Source organism: Ictidomys tridecemlineatus, chromosome 12 (assembly GCF_052094955.1).
Source record: "Ictidomys tridecemlineatus isolate mIctTri1 chromosome 12, mIctTri1.hap1, whole genome shotgun sequence".
NCBI lineage: Eukaryota > Metazoa > Chordata > Mammalia > Rodentia > Sciuridae > Ictidomys > Ictidomys tridecemlineatus.
Genome location: NC_135488.1, coordinates 21,932,941 through 21,958,080, shown reverse-complemented (window position 1 = coordinate 21,958,080; position 25,140 = coordinate 21,932,941). Strand labels below are relative to the sequence as shown.

Here is a 25,140-nt window from a genome sequence, read left to right as displayed (position 1 = left end):
CTGAATCTGCCTGAACCTTAACCTTGGCTTCCCCAGAACTGTGGGAAATACTTTTCTCTTTATAAATTACCCAATCTATAGCATTTTGCTATAGCAGCATAAACAGACTAAGACAAATGTTAAGCTTATTTTGCGAAAAACAAACAAAAGGAGAGAAGTTTCAGTTACTACAAAAAAGTGAAGGAGACTTGAAAAGAAGGGACTTAACTAGAAACTCTCATCCTTCATCTTCTTTTTCCTGAATGAGGGGAGAAGTAGGTGGCAGGCTCACATCAGAGGGCCAGAAGAGCCACTACCAGGCAACAGTGGCCTGCAGGCTTCTGAGAGAAAAGGCCAATTCTTCCTATACCCACAAAGAAAAGGTGGGACAAAGGACATGGAGAAGGAAGGGCAGATGGCACAGGCCTGACCCACAGATGGCTCTTCAGAGACACCTCCACAAGTGACATCAATTCCTGGCAATTGAGGTGTTCCCAAAGGTGGGTTTCCTCCCCACCACAAACTCACAGATGCTTCAGGACTTCCTGGAGTTTTAAAATAAGAATTCTTTCTACTTCAGAAACAATTTTCGGAGAACACATCCTTTGGTAATGAATGCCCTCCGTGTCTCCATAGTATTGAGGATGTCAGTCCTCAGACAGGTCAAGGGCTCAGTAGCCCTCCGCATCGTGGCTTGTGTGCGTCAGACAGCTTTGCTTTGACAGAAGCCCAGCCAAGCTCCAAAGTCATCTCTGAGCTACTACAATCACTTTCTACTCATTTTTTTCTCTTCCCAAAGCCCTCCGACTCATGCAGGTGACACAGCTGCCTTTGTGACTGCTCACTCTAGAGGAAGAGGGTGGTTGGAGACCACTTCCTCTAAGGAGCCTTGGCTCATTTACCTTCCATGTGTCCTCTCGAGTCCTCCCGTGTGCCTGCTTTGCTTTCCTAACGAATAAGCAGCTTGCAGCAAGAACGGTGTCTCAAGTTCTCACCAGTGCTCCAGATAGCCTCTGGCATTCGTTCAGCCTGGGTGGCAGACTGCACCTTCCACAGGGGCCACTGGTCCCTCCTGCCTCACATGCTCCAAAGTCATCGGCTCCCTGAGCTAAGAGGAATGGTCTCCACTTCCTCTCTTAGAATACAGGCAATGGGGGGCAGGGGCTACAGCTCCAACCAATGCAATAAGGTGATGCTTTGTGACTTCTCAGACTGGGTCACAGAAAGGAGGCAGCTTCCACCTGCCCCTCTCTCTTTCTGGGACACTCAGAGACAGTCAACCACTGTGCCGTGAGGAAGCCGGGCCAGCCCATGCGGAGAGCAGCAGAGGCCCAGCCACAGCCAGCGTCTCCCACCAGGCACGTGAGTGAACCAGACTTTAGATAACGGGGTTCTCCGCCCTCCAGCCTCCAGCAGAGGCTCCAGACTGTGAAGCGGGGTGAGCCACCTCTAGGGCGCGTCAGACCTTGGGCCACAGAGCACAGGAGCATGACACAAGCTTAGTGACCAGGCAGTCACAGCGACAGGAGCAGGCTCCATGACTTTAGCCACAAGAGGAGCAATTCCAAAGCCCTAAGCTCTCTGAAAAATGGCTTGTCAGCTGTCACCAGCTCCTTCACTATAAGGCAGAGGCTTGACATGGTGGGCCTCGGGGCCACTGTCCTCCCATGCCTGCCACTAAGATGGCCAACACTTTCAGAGTCATACCACCTGCATTCAGGCCTTCCGGGAGCCTGACACAGCCTCAGAGCTTTTTCTATAATATACACTTTCCACCACAGCCCCCAGGATAGGTACATCCAGGTAAGAAGTAAGAGAGGATCAGAGAGGGTAGGGAATTTGCCCAAGACAAACTGGAGAGCAGATTGTAGAGCCTAAGATGAGACAGACAGGCAAATGTCCAAAAACACTCGGCTGGTGAGAGGCAGAGCGCACGGGGCGAACCCGGGTAATACTGACCCCCTTGACAGCCAGTGGCTATTGGCCAACTGATTTCTTGACAGAGTGTCATGAAGGAAATGCCTCAAACCAGGGAGGTTGACGCACACACCAGGGACCAACCTGAGGACTCAGAATTGAAATTTCCCTCCGTGTTCCCAAGTCTGAAGTCTGAAGCAACATCAGGACCCCAAGGTTGGGCAGGGAAGTGCCCACAGGGCCCTGAGGGCTGCACACCTTCCCCTGCTCACAAGAGCTGACTCTTGGCTCCTGCAGGCCACGGCTCACAATGTCCACTTCTCTGTGCAGCCTTCTGACCACTGTCTCCCCACCACATTGCTCAATGAGGTCATGCTGCTCTGGAGAAAGAGGAACCAAAGCAGAAGGCCCATGACAACTTGGCAACCCCCGGGCAGCATGCTCCTTCCAGTACTCAGCAGCACCTCCAGCCCCAGGAGGAGGCAGAGGCAGCCACGCCCAGTGGAGGGCAAGGAGGCAGTCTCCCTTCCGAGGGAAGACCAGGTTCAGCCCAGGCAGGCGTCTCCACCACGCACAGGGAGCTGGTGGCAACATGAATGACTTCAGGCCTCCCCTCTGGGTTCTGGAGGGGAGACAAATCTCTGCCATTGGCCTAGTCGTGACAAGAGCAGGGACAAAGGTCCCAGGCAGCCTGCCCCTCTCCAGCTTTGCCCTGCTCTGCCACCTTACCCAATCCTAAACCGCAGGGACCAAAGACCTTCAGCCTGGCAAAGTGCGAATGAGAAGGCTTTATTCCCAACCCACCTATAGACTGAGTTTTCACACAGCCACGACTCTCCACAGAGCCACAGGAAAGCAACCCTAGGCATCTTGGGAAGGAGCCCGGTCTCGAGCGCCATCTTGGCTTTCTTAGAGGAGGGGCACCTTTGGCTCCTGCCTTGAAACGGGCTGCTCCCTTCCTTGACCTGCAGGACGCATGTGACAGAGAAAAACGGGGCCCAAGAAAAATCAGCCTCTCCTGCCCTCTCCCTCTCCCCGCCCCCTCACCTTTCTCATTCTGGAGCAGTCCACATTTAGAACACTCTAGAAAAAGAGCCTCTTGACAGTTGCTGAGAGAACACTTCCAACCCCTCGCCCCAGAATGACACACCAGGTATCCCATCAGCTTTGGGGTCCTGCGTCCATGCCACATTTGCTCAGGCACCTTCTCCCCGCAGCAGCCTGGCTATGTGACAGGGAATGGCAGGCCTCTGCAGGACAATGTGCTCCCACAGGTGCAGGGATCGTGCACACAGCAGACCTAGAAACACAGGTAACTGAGGGCGCCGGACATACTACCCTAAGAGGTGGCACCTTGGAGAAAATAACAGAAGAGGAAGGTCGCTCTCACGTTCCCACCCTTCCCCTGAAGCAGGTGGTAAAGCATCTTGGATGGGGCCCTGCTAGGACCTGGCAAAGCATCTGGATGTCTGAAGACACAGGAACAGGGAAGAAACTGAGCAAACAGGAAGCCAAGGTGCCCTGTTATTACCATCAGATCACACCCACTTTCCAACGTTGTCCCCACTTCCTTATGAAGGCTCCTGCGTCATCCATGAAGTAACCTGGTAGGCCCCCTCCATTACCTGTCTGCCATTGTGTGGCTCAGCCATGAGCCTAGTGATGGGTAGGGGAAGACATTTCTTTGCCCCTGCACAGTCATGAGCTTCTCTGAGGCAGCTTCTTCCTCAGGCCCTGGAAATGTCTGACATGAACACTTTTCCTCCCACGCACTCATCCCAGGAGTCCAAGGCCAGGCCGGCCCTCTGCCTTCTCATATCTGCACAGAGCTAGGGTCTGTCTCTCTGGGTCTTAGTGATTATCTGATTCCACATTTAAATTGAAACCATGCATACAGTTTGTTACAGGCATTTTAGGAGGTGAACTTGTAACCCTCTGGGTTGTTTGTGGAGAGTTTGTGTCAATGTCCCTTGAGCCCTAAGCCTTTACCCAAAGGTGGTTCTTGGGGAGGCCATGCACACAGTTTGTCAGCACTGCCTGTCGCCCTTCACTGGGGTTGGCTCTTACTTTAATTCAGTGTATAATACATGCTGATGCTTGCAAACAGGAAAGAGTTCATTCTAGGATGCCCGTTTGTGGTAGGAGAGGGCATTAGATAGTACAAGCATTTTCATAAACTTGATGCAGTTGAGACCAAAGTAGAAATCCTGCAGCAAGATGAAAATGGAGGCTTTTTGCCACTGCCAGACGTGGCAAGACAAGAGGAAGAGGCTCCGTGGGGACGGGGCAGGGGCTCGCCTGGCCTGGCCTGGCCTGGCCTCACACGCAGGGCACCTCTGATTTTGGTTATTACTCTTAGGCAGGTGACATTACTCAGAAACCACTTCTGTGTCCCTGCTGTGGAGCTTCCCATTTTTGTGTTTTAACAGAAATGTTCCACCTACCACCAGTTTTGCATAGAGTCCTTATTCTTCTGAATAGCAATTTGCTCTTACCAATTAAGCACCTAGGACAATTTCATCGGTGCCATTAACATCATGGAAGAGGAGCCACCAAAAATAAACTCATAAACGCTAGGACTGGAACAAATTAAAAACTCCAAACTAGTAAGCACAGTTCTTTAAAAATAAATAAATAAATAAATAGATAAATAAATAAATAAATAAAGCTTTACCTGTGGCTATAGCGAATGGCGATGGTCAACCCAAGCTGTAATGAAGAAGAGAAAGAAGCATAAATTAGTTAATATCAAGGACAGGTTGATTCACAAGAAAATTAACTCAATACAGTCAGATATTTCTTAAAAGATTCCTAAAATGCTCTGTTGCTAATACTTTATAAGTAGCACATTTAATGATAGATCTTTAGTTTTGACGTTGCTTTTAAGTGATCATTGTGTTTTGAAAAGGTCTTAAAGAAGCCTAAAATCTTTCCTTATGGGTTAAAGAGAAGGTGTCCTTCATCAGGAAAGACGTCCTGAACGGGGCTCTTTCAGCTCTGCGTCAGCAGTGGAAGGACTGGAGGCAGCCTGTGGCTAACTGCAAGGTTTACATTGGGACAGCAAAGCCACCAGGGGACCCCTCACTGCCTCCTAGCCCCAGGAACATCAATGGGGTCCAGGCCACCAAGGAGATGGGCCCCCTGGGAATGGTCCAACTCAAGACCCAGCCCTGGGCGCAACAAAAAAACTGAGCCTGAAATGCTCAGGTGACGTCAAGAGCCCATGCAGGCCACTGCAGAACACAGCAGCAACTGCAGGCTGAGGTGAAGCTGTGACTTCCTCTTTTCTCTGTAGGGAGGGTCATGGAAACCTCCTAAGCAAATGTGGGGGGTCAAATGCTAAAGCCTGGGCCACAGCTAGCTCACACAAGGTGGACGATAGATTCTGAGACTTTGAGCCTCAATTTCCCCATCTGTACAATGACCAAATAATTAACTTCTCACAAGAAATGTAAGCATGAAGCAACTTTTCTGCATTGGTGTGTGTGTGTGTGTGTGTGTGTGTGTGTGTGCGCGCACGCGCCAATCCCCAACAGATAAGGAAAACTCTACAAATATTTATTTAGCTATTGCTATTAGCACAATATATAGGCAAAACTTTAATTATGAAATGCCGCAGTCCAGCTGCAGCAAAATAACCAGGGGGTAACGAACAACTTGTGTACGTTGATACAGCAGGAGTGGGAGCTGTTTATTGTAGGACAGGAGGGGTATATATACATTCCACACAGCTTATCTTAATTAACATAAACTAGATACAGCAGTCAACCAATAAGGAATCTCCACACTTGATGGCTCCCTGGAGTTGCTTCACAAGCCACTCCCTCTGGCAAAATGCCAGGCGCCATCCTGACTTGTTTACAGACTCTAACAATGAAAATGTTTCAAAATTTAATTATTCCACTTGTTTTTAGAACTTTGAAAGTATTTCACCATGGAACAAGCGATCATCACTGCCCAACAAGCTTTATTCACATAGGAGCCTCACAGACCTGTCCAACTGTCGCACTAGGAACTTAAAGCTCACAGCAATTAAGAGCCCAAGGTTGTCTATAATATCATTTCTTTGCAAAAGGTCTAAGTTGCACCTTGAAATCCCCAAATATCATTTGTGGTGTCCTTGATATCCCCCTGTGTGTGGGAGGGGGCATGTTTATGGCACTGAATGATGCAAGATGTCAGGCGGGACCCCAGGCAGGGGGCGGCTGGGACAGGCAGGGCAGAGAGAAGAGAAGGGAGAACAAAGTAAAAGTTGAGGTAAGAAAGTCCAATGTTATGGTCCAGTGGGATAAATGGCAGAGTCCCCGGATGTTGTTGGGCTGGCTCAGCTCCATAAAGACTCCCCAAGTGTTACCACTGCAGGCACTCAAATGCAAGCACCAACCAAGGTGAGTCACCGAGAACCAAGGAAATCACACTTAAATTTACAAAAATAATGTGCAAAAGTGAAAGCCTGGAAGAACACATCCAGTTGATTTCATAGCACACTCGCCTGAATGTATTCCATTATCTATCTCAATTATGCAAGGAATTGGTTTTCTTTGAGATTTCAGCAAATAGAAGAGAAAGATGCCTCAGGGACTGAAGAAAAGGAGGAAATTACTTTGGGAAAGAAAGAAAAGCTGAAACTGTAGCCAGAGAGTTCAGGATGAGCAATTTGCAGATTTTACATGCTGCGTCACTTTACATTTCCTGGGGTTAGAAAGTTCTGGCTTACAGTTGGGCTAATTATAAGATAATTTTACTGACTGAATATTTTGATAAGCTTTGGAGTACAGTTTAATGGGTGGCTTTTCCACAGTTGAAAGATAAGCCCGTGCTGGAGCAGGGAGAGGAAATGAGGGTGGGAGGGGAAGAATTAGAAAAGCAGAGAAAGTGATCCTGGGGCAGCTGAGCTGCAGAAAGGGGCTGGGAGGTAAGTCTTTGGCAAAGGTGAATTTCAATGAAGCGTTTTTATTCATCTTTTCCTGGCTTCTGAATCAAACGTATCTGATTTTATTGTTGCTTTTAAAAGAACGCCTTTATACGGACAGCACTGTGAATCATGGAAACTCCAGTGGACAGGGTCAGTTCACACCCAAGGCCAGACCAATCGAAGGCCTCTGAAGCCCTCGGTGTGTGCAGGCCATGCTAGGGATCAGGACCGTGGGGCACAGGCAAAAGGCCCTGGGGCTACACTGGAAACAACTGCACGTGGGCCAGAACACGAGATTTTAAATGGTCATTCTGAACATGGCTGAAACTACACATAGAAATCCAACCAGACAGCCCTGAAAAGGGTTGGAACAGTACAGGAAAGTTCTTGTGGGTCTCCCTTTGAAATCACAGACCCAACAGGCTGATGAGGCAGTGCTGTCCTCTGAATGGTGAGAGGAGGAGCCTGAGCCTGCTGTCTCATTCCCACAGAGGAAAAGGACAGGGGAGGTCTCTGAGCTCTGGACCTTGGCAAACCCAGGGGAAGGCAACTGCGAGACCTGCTGAGAGAAGAATCAGAGACGATGTTCCCATGGCATTCAGAACAGCGTCCGCCTCTCTGAGGCCCTTCACCCTGCTAAGATGCACCAGCAGCTCAGAAATACCCTGAAGTCTAGCGCACAAACTCACAGGCACGTTCACACACATGTGCAACATCTGCTTGTAGACACTCGTGCGCAGGTGCACACTTACACATACACACCTCCATACTTGAACATGTGCATATTGTTGTAGTGCACATGTGCAACATGCTTGTTCATATGCATACATGTGCATGCATGTTCTTGCTCACATGGGCAGGTACCATCACACGGGGCACACAGGTTCACACGTACACACTCACAGGATGTGCATTTACTTGCTTATGCATATGCCTCAATACTGTGGCATTCAGAGCTGCCCTTGCAGCCCCTCAGACAAAGGGAGGCCTCAGACAATTGACCCCTTTGTTGCTGGTCTCAGCAGGGACCCCGGAGAGGGGAGAGAGACCGCGGTTGACCCCTGACCCCAGCCCAGCCAGGCTGAGGCCCAGGGACGGGAGGTCAGCAGAGTTGCTGCCCTCCCTGGGGAAGCCCCCTCAGGACCTATGCAAGTGTTGCCAGAACACACGTAACCAACAGCAACGCCGAGTTCTTCTTTTTCAGATTTACACAATTTGTTAGTCACAAAATTAAATCACAGTTTAATGGCAAAGAAAGAGTAATTTAGCATTTCTCAAAATCTCCACCAGCTACAAAACCCCTTTTCCTGCTGCTTCAGGCTGAAAATGCTCCTTTTCTAGAACAGCTGGCCGAGGCAGCTGTTTTGTATCAAGTCGGAGGGTTTTGGTAAGGCCCAGGGAGCTCAGACAACAGGCAGCCCTTCCTGCATTAAAGGGTAATCTGAGAATAATTTGCCATAAAACACCCAGAAGTGCTCCAGCTGGGGCCAGATACTGAGAAAGCACCATGCAGACGATGCAGATCTTGTAAAATAATAATAATAATTTTTAGAAAAACATTTTTGAAACATTATAAATTTTTCTTAAAGAAAGGAATGATTTAAAGGATCACAGAAAGCAGCCAGGAAATTCCCTTTCATGTCCATGGATGGCCACTGAGCGCCTCTTCCACAACAACCCTGGTCCCTGTGCAGCTGGGCACTGGCTGCATGCTCGAGATTCTCTCTCTCTCTCTGTTATACACACACACACACACACACACACACACACACACACAGACTGACCAGCCATCAGGTGAGGGGAGAGACTCTAGGAAGTGCCAGCCCCACAGTCACCCAGCTGCTAAGTGCAGCTCTGAGTCCAGAACTCCCCAGACCAGGGTGGCACACCGGGGCCCCAGGACCCATGCTGCAAGGGCTTCAGGGCTGTGACCAGAGCCAGGTCCTTCCTCAGCCACCAACCAGCCACTCTCCTCTGGCACTCCCGGTTCTTCAAGAAATGCTAGCAACCAGGGGGATTATTACAAAAACTCCCACATTTTAAACTACTTTGAATATTTTTCAAATACCATTTGAGCCAAACAAAACATGTCCGTGGGATTCAGCCAAGGGGGCCACCCGTCTGCAACCTTGCCACGAGTCTCTGTGCAGCCATGCACCCCCGCCTCACCCCCAGGATGTTCAGAGCCTCAAACCTGAACTCACTCGCTGGTGACAAATCTGGAAAGAGCCATCATGTTCCTTGTAGGGCTTTTCCCTTTCCTCCTTATGGGAGTTTTTTTTTTTTTATACTTTTATTTTTTTCTTTTCAAGGGTCTAAATAATTACAATATCCCAAAATAAACACAATAAGGAATTTTGTTATTTATTTTTTTCTGCACTTCTTAAACTGCTTCTTCCCTGCCTTTTACAGAAAACAAACATGAAGGGGAGGAGATGCAGCGCGCAACCCAAACAGAGCCCCAGTGTGAGGAGAACGCCATGCACACACAGCCACCGTGTGGAAAGACACACAGACAGAGCATGGCATGAAGAGAAGACGTCACTCACTGTGGCCATAGCGTGGACAGAGCCTCATGGGAGCAGAGCCACAGCGGGGACAGTCTCCCACACAGATCCATGGAGGAGCAGAGTCCCCTGCTCAGAGCCACATGGCAGACAGAATCTGACATGGATAGAGACACCGCGCAGGGAAAGTCCACACAGCCAGCACCTGGACATGTCAACCTCCAGGTCAGGAAGACAGGGAGAAAGAGCCCCACAGAGCAGAGGTCTTGAGCCCCTTCCTACTGTCCTTGCTTCGCCCTCCTGCTGAGCCAGGGCACCCCATGCCACCGGCACAGCACCCTCCAGGACATCTTCTCCTCGCACCACCCCAGGTCTCCCTGACCCTCTGTGCCTGACTCAGAAGCCCCCTTATGCCCTCCAGAGCTCCCTCACCCCCAGCCTGGGGTCTTCCTTATGCTCTCATGGTTTCCACTGATTACCTAACTCTCTAAGAGATGCTGGTGGCCAGCATCCGGGAGCTGTGTGGTCAGGGCCCCTGACCTCCTGTACCTCTGCCTCCTCACTGTGGAATGAGCATGCCTCCCTCTCATGGGCTGATTCAGGCAGATGAACTCAGACCTCACACACGTGGACCAGCAGCCTTGGTCTCTGGGGAAAACGGTGAGAAGTGCAAGTTCCCCAGGCCCCATCCCCCAGACCCACTGAATCAGAAACTCTGGGGTCAGGCTTTCCTCCAGGCATCAGGTTTGAGAAGTACCAGTGACATTTGGAAAAAGCTTAGCAGCATGCTGGGCACCACCCAAGCTGGTGTTAGCTGTCAGAAGTGGTGGAGGGGACGGTGGCACTCTTGAGACAGCTCAGAGGGAAGCACCCTGCATTTTTCACCCTCCTAATGGCTTTTCAGCAACCTGCACTCAGCCTGGGGATCTCTCATGAGCATTGATCCTCAACAGTGAGGGGCCTCCTCACTGTCCCATGGTAGAAGAGGACACCCAGCTTCACAGAGGCCAAGGGCAGGCCTGGCAGCCCCAGTGGACTGCAGCCCCTTCTCTTCTGTCATTCCCACCAAAAGAGGAAAAAGACAGCAAGATGGGTCGAACAAGTGAAGTACCACACATTCTTCACTTACTGAGTTTATTTCACAACGTTACTCTTCCCTGGAAAAAAGCACATTTAAGTTCTTAAGTTTAGGAAAAGAAGGGGACACATTGTGTGCATGTGTGTGTGGGGGCACGCGCGTGTGTGTGTGTGTGTGTGGAATAAATAGGCTCTTCCCAGACTCTTCAGAAACCTAGTACTCCAGATCTGAAAGTTTTGAAGGCTAATGTGAAAGACAAGCTGCTGGACTAGTGGAAACAAACGTGGAGCCAACACTGAAACCAACGTGGTGCTTGTCCAACCAGCCTCGGGAAGCAGGCCTCAGGTCCTCAGGCCCAGGTGTCTTGAGACACCAGTGGTGTTCGGCCTCACGCCTGTCTCCTAGGAACCTGAATCAGGCATCACCTTCTCCTCCAAAGCTCCTGCAGAGCTTGGAGGCAGGAGGCCAGGGCACCTTGACTCCGCCAAGACCAGGACAGGACCCGCCCCAGAAGCAGACGTCATCAACACTGGGATGCACTGGCGCCAAACCAGGGAGCGGTGGGGTGTGAAGAGTTTAGCAAATAAAACATTATGAAAGACATAAGAGGAAAAGTCACTAAAAAAAGAATTCCAAGTACCAAACACGTGGGCACACCCTCAACCTCGCCAAAATAAACAAACAAAATGGACGTGTAAACAACAAGAGGCAAGCTGGGGACAGCCTCGGGCAACAAGGGCTCCCCAGGAGTCTACCTATCCCCAGCCCAGCCCACCATTTCTTAGCCCCATAACCTGGGCCATGACACACTCTGTGCTTTGGTTCCCCTTCCCTCCCTAGGGAACGCAGTGTTCCTCACTCACAGACTTGATGGAAAGGCTGAGCCACCTGCGTGCAAAGCCCTCCGCACAATGTGAACGCTTGGTTGCTCTTAGCCACTGACATCTGCAGGGACTGGATGTAGGAAGAACAGCCCAGGGACAGTAGCAGGAGCAAGCAGCTACTCACACACCACAGGCAGCTTCATGAGTCAGCCAGCTCTTCTGGAAAGCAATTTGACAAAATGTCTTGAGGAGTCACGAAGGTCTTGATACCTTAGATTGTCCCTAAGGAAACACTCTAAAAGAAGGGGAATCTAAAGATGCACACTACAGCCCCGGAGGAGAGGCAGACTGCTAATTAATGGGAGAAGAATTCCATCAGTTACACATCACTCGATAGTTTGTTGCCAACATAAATTACAGTGAAGAAGATGGTACAGCAACACGAGAACTCGCTAGGAGGTAGTCTGAAGAAGCAAGAACATGAGGGACAGGCATTTCCACACTGAGGGACAACCTCACAAAAAGGAAGATGCGTCCCTCCCCCACCTACTATGCACAGCTCACGCCCCCAGCCCCTGGCTGGGGTCAGTGCATCCCTCCAGCTGAGCAGCTCTGGAGTGTCCTCTTCCCTCACAGGAAGGACAGTAGGAACTTCTAAAGGGACTGCCTCCCTCTAGCAGAAAGCCAGAGCTGAAAAGGCTTCTGGTCCTCTCTGTGGCCAGGAGATGAAGGCAGGCTCTAGAGCCACCTCCCTGACCCCGGCTCTCTCTGACCACCTGGCCGCTGACTCCATCAGCACACCACGTCACCCCGACCTCAAAGTGCAGAGCACTGTTCCACCCTGCACATGCATCTTGGCGGCCCTCAGGGACCTTATTCACCTTTCAAAGTTCATTCACATAGAGCCCTAGATGCCACATCCCCTGGGGGTCTCGCGCCCCACCCTGGCTTTCGTGCATCCCTCTCTGGCCACTTCTGCAGGGAACATGTCGGGGCTGCTGGCTACACACAGACCTCCTCCCACCGCCCTGCACACTCTTGGAGGATGGGGGTTCAACCCCGCATCTAGTCCAGGGCCAGACCCACAGTGGAGCTCTGTGAGTGTGTGTTGAAATCATGGAATTTGTATCACCTCCACTTCCATGTGGCACCCTAAGTCCCACGAAGTTTGCATCTGCCTCCTAGATGCTGAGAGCTGACAGGACAGCCATCTCTGGGGACTCCATGTTCTTGTGCTGCCCATGCAGCTTCCTCACCATGAATAAGAGCCCCATCTGCACAGAGCACCGGACTGCGCAGAAAGGTTTTCCAGTAGCTGGAGAAGAGATTACTGGTGCACTGCACAGCAAAGAGCCTAACTGCTTTTTAAAAGAGTCAAAACAGAAAAGAGCAAAATAAATTCCCCAAATCTCAGGCAAAAGCCTGGTGTCTTCAAACTTGAACGTGACATGTCTCTAACATCAATATGGCCATCCCATGGCTACACTCCAGTGTTACCACCAACAAAGTGGGAAGAGCGGTGTGTCTCTCTGTGTGAAAACACACCTTTCAATGCATCTGAAATATAAAGTTCAGATTAGAATCTGAGCAAGGTGGGAAGTTGGAGTGAAATGTGCCCATGGGTGGTATGAAGGAGCATCTTCCGCCTGTCAAATATGATGCCATGTGCTGCAGAAATAGCACTTCATCTAATCCTGTCAACAACTCTGATCAGGAACCATGCTATTCCCATTTTATGGATTGGGAGATAGAAGTTCAGCAAGTGTTCCCTGCCTGAGCTTACAAGCTAGAAGATGATTGAACAGGCAGGGATGGCTGGGGTCAGACTATGGGGTTTTGTGGGAGCTTGACCCTGAGACAACAGAGAGGTGCTGAAGCTGTCTGAACAAGGAAGTGCTTCTGAAAGGTTCACCTTGGCCCTTGCCTAAGACACACAGGAGGGGAGAGAGGAAAAAAGAGAACTTCCTGTCCAAAAATGTCTGTCATCCCTTGCTGATAAATAACCAATTTGGAAACAGACAATTAAATAAAGTCACCCCACTTTGTGGGAATTGCTGGGGCTATCACCGTCCTTTGGCATCAGCCTGGCCTAAGCCATCTAAACCCAAGCTGAGTGTTCTGAAGAGATGCCAAGTCTGCTCATTGTCCAATGTCGCTCCGTGCCTTCGTGCTGCTGGGCACACCCAGGACCAGGGCCCCAGGAAGAGTGGAACAAGTAGATGGTCGGCACTGGAAAAACCACCTGGGGCTGGGAATGCTCCTGGGTTTTACTGTTCTTGCTGTCTTATGGTTTTCCCAGTTTTTCTCTTGAAAGCAGGCCATGGTTAAGGACTAGCTCAGCATGGGTGGGTAAAACTCTGAGATTAAAACGGTTGTCTTTCTTGGAGGAACCCAGGGAATCAGCCAAGGCAACCACAGTCCCTGGAGCAAAAAGAGGAATCTCAAGAGAAGAAAGAGCAAGAGAGGGATACCCCAAGTCTGCGCCTGAACCCTGCCTGGGTCTCTGGCTGACCCCCAGACCGCGTGCAAATTCAAAGCCTTGCAGAAAAGCTCAAGGACTTGGACTGAGACTTGAACACAGAGAAGAAGGGATGAGGTTCAAGGTCAGGCCTTGAGTCTGGGTTAACTGCCTGCTGAAACAAACATTGACTTTCTTCAGAAGAATATAACATCACTCAAGAGTCCTCAAAACAAAATAATCACGATGTCCAGAACACAATCCAAAGTTACTCATTTACAAAGAACTGGGAAAATGTGACCCATTCCCAAGAGAAAAGACAGCTAGTAAATGCCTATTCTAAGATGATCCAGATGCTGGAATTACCAGATAAGATCTTTAAAGTACATATTGTTGCCATACTCCATGAGGCCAAAGAATGTATGATCTATTTAATAAAAAAAAAAAAAAATGCTCCACAGAGAAGTTGAAGATAAAAACAAGAAACATGGAAGAAAAACAGTATCTCTGAAAATAAAAGTTCCCTGGACAGGTTGGACAGTAGAACAGAGAGAATAAAGGAAAAAGTCAGTGAGCTTGAAGATAGATGAGTATGAACCATCTAAACGGGCGAGACAGATTTTTAAAAATGGAACAGAAGATGGTCTATAAAAGAAGAGGAAGCCTATTTATCAATTAGAAGATGCAGTGCCACTAAGGTTATCAATTCTTGTGATCACAATACAATCAAGCTATTTTATAGGTATAAATAAGCTGATTCTAAAATTTATAGGAAAAAGCAAAAGATCTAGAATAACCAAAACAATATTGAAGAACAATGAAGCTTAAAAAAAACTCACACTATTTTATTCCAAAATTATAGCATGAAGGCAACTTAGTCTTAAAGACAGTGTAGATACCCAGGTCAAGGCACACAACACAAGACCCAGGAATAGCCCCACACAGACAGAATCCACTGAGTTCTGACAGGGCAGAAAAGCAATTCAATCAGATGGGACAGTCTCCCTGGTAAAGGATGCCCCAGCACCTGGACATTCATATTCCCCCCCTCAAAAAAAAGGAGGAGGAAGAGGAGAAGGAGGAGGAGGAGGAAGAGGAGGAGGAGGAGGAGGAGGAGGAGGAGGAGGAGATGGAGGTCGAGGTCTTGGACTGTGGCTCAGTGGCAGAGCACTTCCCTTGCATGTGTGAGGCACTGGGTTCGATCCTCAGCATCACATAAAAATAAGTAAATAAAATAAAGGCACTGTGTCCAAATATATCTAAAAATTAATAAATATTTTAAAAAATAGGTTAAAAGAGCTGGGCACGGTGGCACATACCTGTAATCCCAGTGGCTTGGGAGGCTGAGGCAGGAGGATATCAAGTTCAAAGCCAGCCTCAGCAACAGTGAGGCACTAAGCAACTCAGTGAGACCCTGTCTCTAAATAAAATACCAAAAAAGGGGGCTAGGGATGTGGCTCAGTAGTGAAGTGCAATTCCCAGGACCAAAAAAAAAAAAAAAGAAAGAAAGAAAGAAAGAAAGAAAGAAATAGGCTAAAAGATCTGAACAGTCACCAAAGAAAATATAGGGCAAAGGACCCTATGAAAAGATGCTGAGCATCATTTGCTATCAGAGAAATGCAAATTAAAATAACAATAAGATACTGCTACACACCTATCAGAAGGCGTACATCTATCTGACACCCAGAACAAAATCTTGCTCATTAATCATTGGTGAAAATACAAAAATGATAGAGTTGCTTTGAAAGACAATTTCTTAGAAAGCTACTGATAGTTTACAGTATCACCCAACAATGGTGTTCTCACATCATGAAGAATCACATCCACACAAAAACCTGCACACAAATCTATGGCAGCTCTATTCATAATCACCCCAAACTAGAAACAACCAAGATATTCCTCAAAGGGTACCTGGTAAACAGCCTGGAGTACATCCACACCAAGAAAACCATTCAGCAACAGTAGAGAACCAGGAGGGATCATGAACACAGAGTGCTAGGTACAGGAAGACACTCGGAGAGGCCACTGGCTATATGATTCTACTTATGGGACATTCTGGAAGAGACAAAACCAGACAGATGGTAAATAGGTCAGGGGCTGGCAAGGTTTAGGGAAGCAGGAGGGCCCAACAGGTGAAGCACAGGGGATTGCTGGGGGTGGCAAAAGTGCATGGCACTGAAGTAGCAGATGCATCAAACTCTGCATCTGTCAAAACCTATAGAATTTAAGCATGAAGAGTGGAACGTAATGCAAGCCACTAAAACACATCACACAGCAGAATCCAGACTGAGATAAAAGAGCCTGACTGCAGAGCTGGGAGATCAAGGTGCTCAATGAAGTGATCTTGGAGCTGAACGTGGACTGAAGTGAGTGAGCTGCACATGAGCACTGGCCTGCACATGATTGCATCACTTCTTGAGGGGTGAGTCCAGAGCCCTGGGGCCAGCAAGTGCATGTACTGCAGCTGACCAGCCAAGCACATGGACAGCAGGTGCCTGAGCCAGGCTTCTCACTGTAGGAGCAGCTACAATGACAGAAGGCTGGAGTGACCCATGTGGTAGATTCGTGTTTCACTGAACATAGATGCACACTAGTGCAAATGTACAGATACGGGTACCTTCCCTGCTCTGTGAACTGGGAAGGCCCAGAGGTAACAACATTCCAGTGGCCAAGAAAACTCACAGCACCCAAATCTTGTCTTCCCAAAGCTTTCTTCAATAGAAGATACCAGGGCTCCTAGGACTGGGGCAGGAAAAGCACAAGATGAGCTGGAGCCCATTGGCAAGCCAGAAAGAAAGAAAGGGCTTCCTGCAAATTAGCTTTCTGCAAATTAGCAGTTAGGGAAATGCAAACTATTTAAACCACAAAATAAATGAAGTAATATTCGATTATAACCCAAAGTACAATCCAAAAGTACATTTATTCTATATACAAAGAAGTAATTGAATAAATGAATAAAGGAGGGGGGAAGAATTCCAAATAGATAATGTAGGTTTTTTACTCCTAAGGAGGGGCAGAGTAACTGCCCACATTCAAAGCCGGGGTGCTCATATGAAGGTGGGGGAGTAACATGAGAAAGTTGATAACAGTGAGGTTCCATCTCACTCCAGTCTGATGGCAGGCATCAAGAATACTCATAATAAGTGCTAGAGAGAATGGGGAGAAACACTGTTGGTGGGACTGAAAATTAGCACAACACTATGGAAATCAGTATGGAGGCTCCTCAAAAGACTAGGTATGGAATCATCATGTGACCCAGCTACACCACTCATTGGTATTTATCCTGAAGAATTAAAGTCACCTTACTACAGTGACACGCACATACCATGTTGATAGCACCACAGTTCACAATAGCCAAACTATAGAGCCTGCCTAAGTGCCATCAACGGATGAATGGATAAAGAAAATGTGGTATACATCCACAATGGAGCTTTATTCAGCCATAAGGAAAAATGAAATTATGTCATTTGTTGGAAAATGGATGAAACTAGAGGCCATTGTGTTAAGTGAAATAAGGTCAAACCCCGAAGGACAAGGGATGTATGTTTTCTCTCATGTGGAAGCTAGAGAGGAAAAAGGGAAAGAAAGGGGAGGGACAGTGATCGCATGAGAATCAAAGGGAGATTAGTAGAGGAACAGGACTAGGGGATGGGAGGTTGGGAGGGAGGGGAGAAGTGTTGGGGAGCCAATGATATTGTTCTATTTTGTGCATGTATGCATATGTCACAACAAATCCCACATGTACAACTGTAGTGCACAATAAAAATGTGGGGAAAATAATAAAAATAGATAACTAAATATAAAGAAAAGAAAGTCTACACACACACACACACACACACACACACACACACACACACACTAGCATGTCACAGGGAAATAAGAACCAAATAAAAGAGCTTTCAATAGCTGAAGCTGAAACTATTTAAACAACAAAATAAATGAAGTAGTATTTGATTATAACCCAAAGTGCAAATTAAAAGTCCAAAAGTACATTTATACTACATATAAAGAAGTAATTGAATAAATGAATAAATGGGAGAAAGAATTCCAAATAGATAACGTAGGTTCTTCACCCTTAAGGAGGGGCAGGGTAATTGCTCACATTCAAAGCCGGGGTGCTCATACGAAGGTGGGGGAGTAACTTGAGAAAGTTGGTAACACAACCTTGGCGGTGTTAACTCGGCAGCCACCTGACCTGGGGCAGTAAAGAGACGGACAGCACCTGCCTGGCCCCAGAGGTCTTGGCAAAGGTCCCACTTAGCTCCAAGGGCATCAGAGTCTGAGCCACATCCAGGGGAGAGGTTCCTCTCCACCCAGTGGGAGGTGGTATCTCGGGACCTGCAGCGTTGGGCAACCCATTCTCTGGTAGGAGCCCAGGCAACCTGTGTGAAGTCTTCATGCTCAAAGCTTCGAGATCCTCTGATCGCTGGCAACTTCATGATGAATAGAAACTCACACAAACAGGCAAGAAAGAGAAGGGGCAAAGATCTTAAATGTTCCTCCAGAGGGATTTCACCCCTGGGAATCCCCCACTTACACCCCCTCCACACTCAGGACAGAATGAAGAACTGAGGAAAGGCAGGACCATCCCTGCACCTGACCAGGAGGCCAAGTGAAAGTCCACCTTTAATGGATTGCACTTCAAGTCACAGTTGGGTGAAATCCAGGTACGGCAGCCAGTCTTGCCATCCAGTTTTCCATACAGATGCCTCATATTTGTTGGGCACTGAGACACAGAGATGGACTGCCAATGTCACTCACTGGCAGTTGGTGTCCAACAGTGGTGGAAGGGGGAAAGTTTCCCTTGACCACAGTCTCCCTTCCTTTCACCCCCTCCCACCCTCATCTCCTGGGCTTACCCGAGTCATACCTTCCCCAGGAGATGTCACCTCACAGTGACACCCTGTCATTCTGTCACCTAATTGGTGAATTTCCTAACCGGGGCTAACCCAACCATTCTATTTCCCTACCTCTGTGTTCAAACTACACCTCCACGTTGCAGGACCAAGCACCCCAGCTCCACTGGAGCCCACAGCCCTCTTCATGCCCACCTGCCCCCCCCACTCTGTTGCACTGAATGACTGTGGAGACTGGGCCCTGCTATTCCAAATGTCCCTCAAAGGCCATGTGTTGAGGCTTGGTTGCCAGCCTGTGATGCCACGGAGGTGGTGGTGGGGGGGTGTGGAACCTTCAGGAGGTACAGTTAGTGGAAAGAAGTTAGGTCATTGGGGTGTGCCCTCAAGGGGGACATGGGGACTCTGGCCCCTTCTCCCTCTCTTTGCTTTCCTGCCACTATGAGGTGAGCAGTATACTTCCTCCATGATGTTCTGCCTTTCCACAGGCCCAGGCAAGACCGCCAACTGACCATGGCCTGAAACCATGAGCCAAAATAAACCTTTCCTCCTTCAATTTGACCTTTGCAGGAAGCTTGTCACAGTGTGGTGATCCGGCTAACACGAGCCTCTTCTTCCTAAGCTTCCACACACACCCGGCTCCTGCTCCCCAGGCCTTGACTGGTCCCTCACTCCTGGGAGGACAGAACTCATCTCCTGGCCTGTCCTCGCTTCTCTGAAGCTTTTTCTCTCTTCAGACTCTGCCTCTCGTGTCTCTGGTTCCAAGGCCAACCTTCCACCTGTGTTTCATGTCATGTCCTGTGTCTCCCTGCGACACTCCTTTCTGGCAATCTCCCTCTCTCTGGCAGCATTGACCTCTTCCTGTTTCCTCATTTCCCTCTGGAATAAAACATGTCAGATCCTCCTCCTTCTAAAACACCCTGCCTCAGCCCCACAAGCATTCACACCCCTATCCCAGCGGTCTCCTTGGCTTGAAGACATGGACACAGGTAACGGGTTCAAATCTCAGGTCCACCTCTTACCAACTAGGTGACATCTGGAAATAACCAAGACCACACTAAAGTCTATGAGGGGGCTCTGTGGTAGGAACAAAGGACCCTACGACCATAATACAGAGGTTCAGAGAATCCCATCCACAGCCTCAGGAGATGGGGACACCACTTTTAGGTTTGAAGAAGAGGCACCTGGCACTTACAGTACCGTTTCACCTTTGGCCAGGCTGCAAAGAATCAACTTCAGGATTCTCAAGGTCATGAAGGTGGGTCATGCAGAGGAAGGCCATACTTGAATTAAATCCTTCCCCCTGTTCTATGCTGCCTACTTTGAAAGTGGAACATAGGCACAGAGTAGGCTTTGTGTACTAAGCAGCCCTAGTGACGGGATGCTCAGATTCCTGCCACGGCTCTGACAAAGGTGTCCTCTGAGTTGAGGAGGTATGTCACACATTTGGCTGACAAGATCAGTTCTTTTTAAAGACAAGTTGGGAGCGTGGACTGCAGCAGAGCTTAGCTGAGATGGAAAACATAAGGAAGAGAGCACTGCGGTGAGCCAGCCCCTGAGCGCCTTCCACCATGACAGCTATTTATTCAAGCATGAAAACTGGGACACTGTTCTCACCACACTAATTAGACAAAGAAATGAGATATGCAAATATTTTTTAAAAAGTCTACTAGCTCCGATATTATCACCAGATGAATGTTAATAAAGAAAACATGACCCAGCAGGGTCACCCCAGAGCTCACATCCATCACCCTGACCACCTGACCTAGAAGATCCCTGGAAAGAACCACATTCCAGTCCCGACCATTCTTACAACCTTGGAGGTATGCAGGATGAAATCCTTGGAATGTCACATTGGGTGGGTCAACCTCAAGGTCAAAGGAAGCACCACTACCTAAGTAAAGAACATGGAAGTTTCCAGAAACAAACCCAAGGCACTCTACTTGAGCCCCAGTATATCCTTTCTTCCTTTTCTAATGTAGCCTCAAAACAAAGGGTCATTGACAAGAGGAATTTTGTGGGGACCTGCCAGTCATTCAGGACAGGGATGGGCACAAGTGCCCTACGTGAGGGGGTTGCCCCTGCCAAGCTGCCTCACCTCCAGGAGCCTCCATCTTCCCTCTGTGCAACAGGAAGCGTGGTGGGGCTGCAGTGGACACTGAGTGAGCGCCCAGAGCCTGGCCCGTTGCAGACAGGATTAGCACAGGGCAGCTCCTGTGCTTCTCATGGACCTTTGCTCAAATTACAACAAAGATGCTTGGGATGGGCTGGGCACATGTTGACTTCAGTTCACAGATACCCACTGAGGGCCTCCCAGGTACTCGGTGCCAAGTGAGGTCCCTACATCCTGGAGCTGTTGGAGAAGCAGGCGGTTAACAGTTGGGAGGAGCCGGAAGCGACGAGAGCTCTTGCAGACAGGTAGAGCCGGGTGGGAGACTCCTGGGGATCAGTGTACAGACTTAGGACTGGGGGGACGACAGCGAGAAGCAGGCAGAGTCACCGGCCAAAGGGCCAAGCTGTGCAGAGCCCAGAGGTTAGGACACGTTGCCCTGAGGAACTGCAACAGGGTCTGTGTTGCTGGAGTTTGAGATCAGTTTCCCTCGCCAGGAAGAATCCCCCTAGCCCAGCTCTTCCAAAGTTTGGGGCCAGGGCTGCTCTCTGAAGCTTTAAACCTATTACACGGCTGTCATTAGAGAACAGAGACCATTCCGGGACCTGTGCATCATTCGCCCAGAATAGCACTCCAGTCACACTGACAATGTCGTCAGACCCAGGAGGCTCAGCCGTGAGCAATCTGCAAGGGCGGCCAAGGAGAAAGCAAGCACTGAGGATATAAAAACAGAGTAGTTCCTGCCCATGCGCACGCCTGCCCAGACCGAAATCCCCTGGTGCGCACAAGTCCCAAAGCTTTAAAACAAAGGTCTGGATGTACGTGTGAGAAATGGAAAATGTTTCCTTTTGTTCCTTTAGGAGATTCAGCTCAGGCTTCTAGGGCTCTTCATATATTTAAAATGCCACCAAATAAGAGCTGGGGATGTAGCCCAGTGGTAGAGCTCTTGCCCAGCAGGCACAGCCCCTGGATCCAGTCTTCAGCACGACAGAATGAATAAATGAATTAAAAGTCACCAAATGATCCACTCCCAATCCCCATAGCATTGTGATCTGGGCTGATTTATTCTCCACCAAGGAAATCTTCCCTTCGTCACTATATATCCATCCACTCATCCATCTATCCATCCATTTTTCCTTCCACTCATCCATCCGTTTGTTCACTATTTGCTCCCTGAGTGCTTACTGGGTGCCAGGACCTATTCTAGACCAGAGAGTTGACGGTAACCAAGAAGAGATATGAGGGGAAAATCAAGAGAGGCACTCTTATCATCTTGAAGTTCACATTCCCAATGACCAGCTTTGGAGGTGAGGTACCCCAAGCAAGACCTCCTTCCCCCTGAATCTGCTGAGCAGCAAATAAATGTGGCTCCTCAGAAGTTCTTGGAGCCCCCAGTCAGGGCCAACCTTGCAGGCAGGGAGCTCCTGTTCCTCAATTGACCTCCTTTTTCCCCAGCCACAACCCCTCCAAAGTGAGTCAAGCATGATCCAGAGGGAATTCCCTACAGTGCAGTCAGGATTTCCACATGCTCATCTTACAGTGTATTCTCCAAGAGCAGCTAGAGGTGGGAGAGCTGTGCTCTTTATTTGGAACATGGTAATACATACATTTTGAATATGGGCAACACCCCCCACCACCACCACATGACCTTTGGACAAATTGAGAAATAAAGTAAGGAATGGCAGACAGAGATTAAAACGTCACCTTTTTTAATTGACTCAAGTCAGACTGGAGGAAGTGGTGGAGGGTTTCTTAGAAGGGCTTGCTGACACTGCAGCCAGCCTTAGACACATGCCCACACATCCCTGGAGGTGACAGACAGAGAGGGAGGCATCCTCCTGGAAGGACCTTCACTGGTGCCCAAACCACTGGTGCATTCAGTACTTGCTCCCAGAGGAGGAGGAAGAAGGGGAACTGAAAGAGGAAGAGGGACAGAACAGGTCTACAAAAGCCCAAATGAGTTGGGTATTTAAGGAAACACTGTCTCTAATGATGGGAGAGGAGGAGGTGTGACCCTTCCCAACTCCCTAGACCTGTTCAAGTCACACAGCCATCAGGCCAGACCTGCTATCACCCTTGACCCCTCACATCCAGTCACCCCATCTGCTCTCTCTGTTCTGGCCCCGCCCATGCATCATATCCTGTTCCCCTGCCCCTTCCACACTTCTGCATATCCTCTCTTGCTTAGACTATCATCATAGTCCCAACTGTTCATCCTTCACCCCCTCCATCTTGTGAGTTCCTGTCAGGATGGTCAGTAGACCTCTGGTCCTTCCCCTGCAGGTGAGTCTTCCTCTCCGGGCCCTCCACAGATCATGAGTGCTTGTGCATTATGGCCCTGGCTCACCTGTCCCCTTAGTCAGTGTATCCCCACCACAGCCTCTCAAGCAGGCCATGCAAAATTGGGTCATGTTAAGCCTTCTGTTCACCCACAACTGGACCACACTGCTTCACCCTTCAGTGTCTTCATACATTCCCCTCTTCCTGGATTGTCCTTCCCTTTCTTTATTTCTGAAATAATTTATTCTTGTCCTTAAAAATGAAGAACATACTGTCTTTGGGGAACTCTTCTCTGAATGGCTTGAGTTAACCTTGGTGGTTTTCTCAGGTCCTGCCCATAACTCCTTGAAAGCACTTACTTCATGTTGATTGTATGTGCTATTTTCTAGTCCTTCGGCTTCCTAACCCTCTGCATGCCTCTAATTGACCCCAACTGACTCTAGAGGGACAGAAAGATAACTCAGGAAACAGAACTCTGAAAAGCAATATCCAGTTGGTATCAGCAAAGAGATTACAGCACAATTGCACATACAGAAGATAACATACTAATATAGAAAAAGAATAAATAAGAGGAAAAGCTCTTCAAGGTTAAACATAACTGTGCAAACAAACTATGCGATCAGAAAAATGTTCAGAATATAGAGTAACTCCTGTAGGAAAATATGAGGGGAAAATCAAGAGAGGCACTCAAGCTAAAAGTTCAACCTCCCAACAATTAGAGTTCTGAGAAAACAGAAAAATGGGATAAAAAAGAATTACTGAAGAACTACTAGAAGAAAAGTTTCCAGAAGAACAAGAGACAAACTTCCACACTGAGGCATCCTATTGAGAGTCAAGCAGGTAGGAAGAAAAGAAAACTTGTACATTGTTGGTGGGACTGCAATACAACTACTCTGGAAAGCAGTGTGGAGATTCCTCAAAAAACTAGGGATGGAATCACCAGATCACTCAGTTATCCCACTCCTGGGTATTTTTCCAAAATATTTAAAATTAGCATACTAAAGTGCCATAGCCACATCAATGTTTATAGCAACACAATTCACAATAAGTGAATTTTGAAATCAACCCAGGTGCCTGTCAATAGATGAATGGATTAAGAAATTATGATATATACATTATATAATATAGATATGTAATATACACATATATTATGGCATTCACTGGTAAATGCATTGAAATAGAGAATCTCATGCTTAGTGAAATTAGCTGAACTCAAACTTAAAGGTTGAATGTTTTCTCTCATATGTGGAAGTTAGAGTAAAATAAAGAGGGAGGGAAGGATTAGATAACATAAAGAACCAATCAAATACAAATTAGTAGATGAGTGAAAGGACGTCTAGGTAGAGAAAGAGAATGGGAGACAGGAGGGAGAACAGGAGGGAAAAGGAGGAGGGAAAGGGGGGATCATGAACAGAAATCCATTTCCATGCATGTATGAGTTTGTTGGGATGAGCCCCACTACTATGTGTAACCATAAAGCTATAATAATAATAATAACAATAATAGTAATAAATTGTGATAAGCAAAAAGTGAGACGTGGGAACATCATTGAAAAATTCAAACAATCAAAAGACATAGACTAGTAGAATGGATTAAAAAAAAGATCCAACAATATGCTGCCTACAGGAGACTCATCTGATAGGAAAAGACATAAACAGACTGAAGGTGAAAGGTTGCAAAAAATTATATCACTCATATGGACCCTGGAAGCAAGCAGGGTGTCCATACTCATATCAAATAAAATAGACTTCAAGCCAAAGTTAATCAAAAGGGATAAACAAGAACACTACATACTGCTCAAGGGAACCATACACCAACAAGACTTGACGATCATTAATATATATGCCCCAAACAATGGTGCAGCTACGTTCATCAAACAAACTCTTCTCAAGTTCAAGAGTCAAATAGACCACAACACAATAATCATGGGAGATTTTTTTTATTGTTGGTTGTTCAAAACATTACATAGTTCTTGATATATCATATTTCACACTTTGATTCAAGTGGGTTATGAACTCCCATTTTTACCCCGTATACAGATTTCAGAATCACATCAGTTATACTTCCATTGATTTACATATTGCCATACTAGTGTCTGTTGTGTTCTGCTGCCTTTCCTATCCTCTACTATCCCCCCTTCCCTCCCCTCCCCTCCCCTCTTCTCTCTCTACCCCCTCTACTGTAATTCATTTCTCCCCCTTGTATTATTTTTCCCTTTC

At 48.0% G+C, this 25,140-nt stretch overlaps 1 protein-coding gene across 1 annotated transcript in view; it reads right to left on the bottom strand.

Moving 5' to 3' along the window:
• LOC144369109 (acyl-coenzyme A oxidase-like protein) overlaps positions 1–25,140 on the bottom strand; it is a 354,862-nt gene that overhangs the window by 280,292 nt on the left and 49,430 nt on the right. Inside the window, exon 9 of the mRNA XM_078028174.1 lies at positions 4,571–4,605. Coding sequence (XP_077884300.1) covers positions 4,571–4,605 — 35 coding nt within the window. The remainder of the gene's footprint in view (positions 1–4,570; positions 4,606–25,140) is intronic.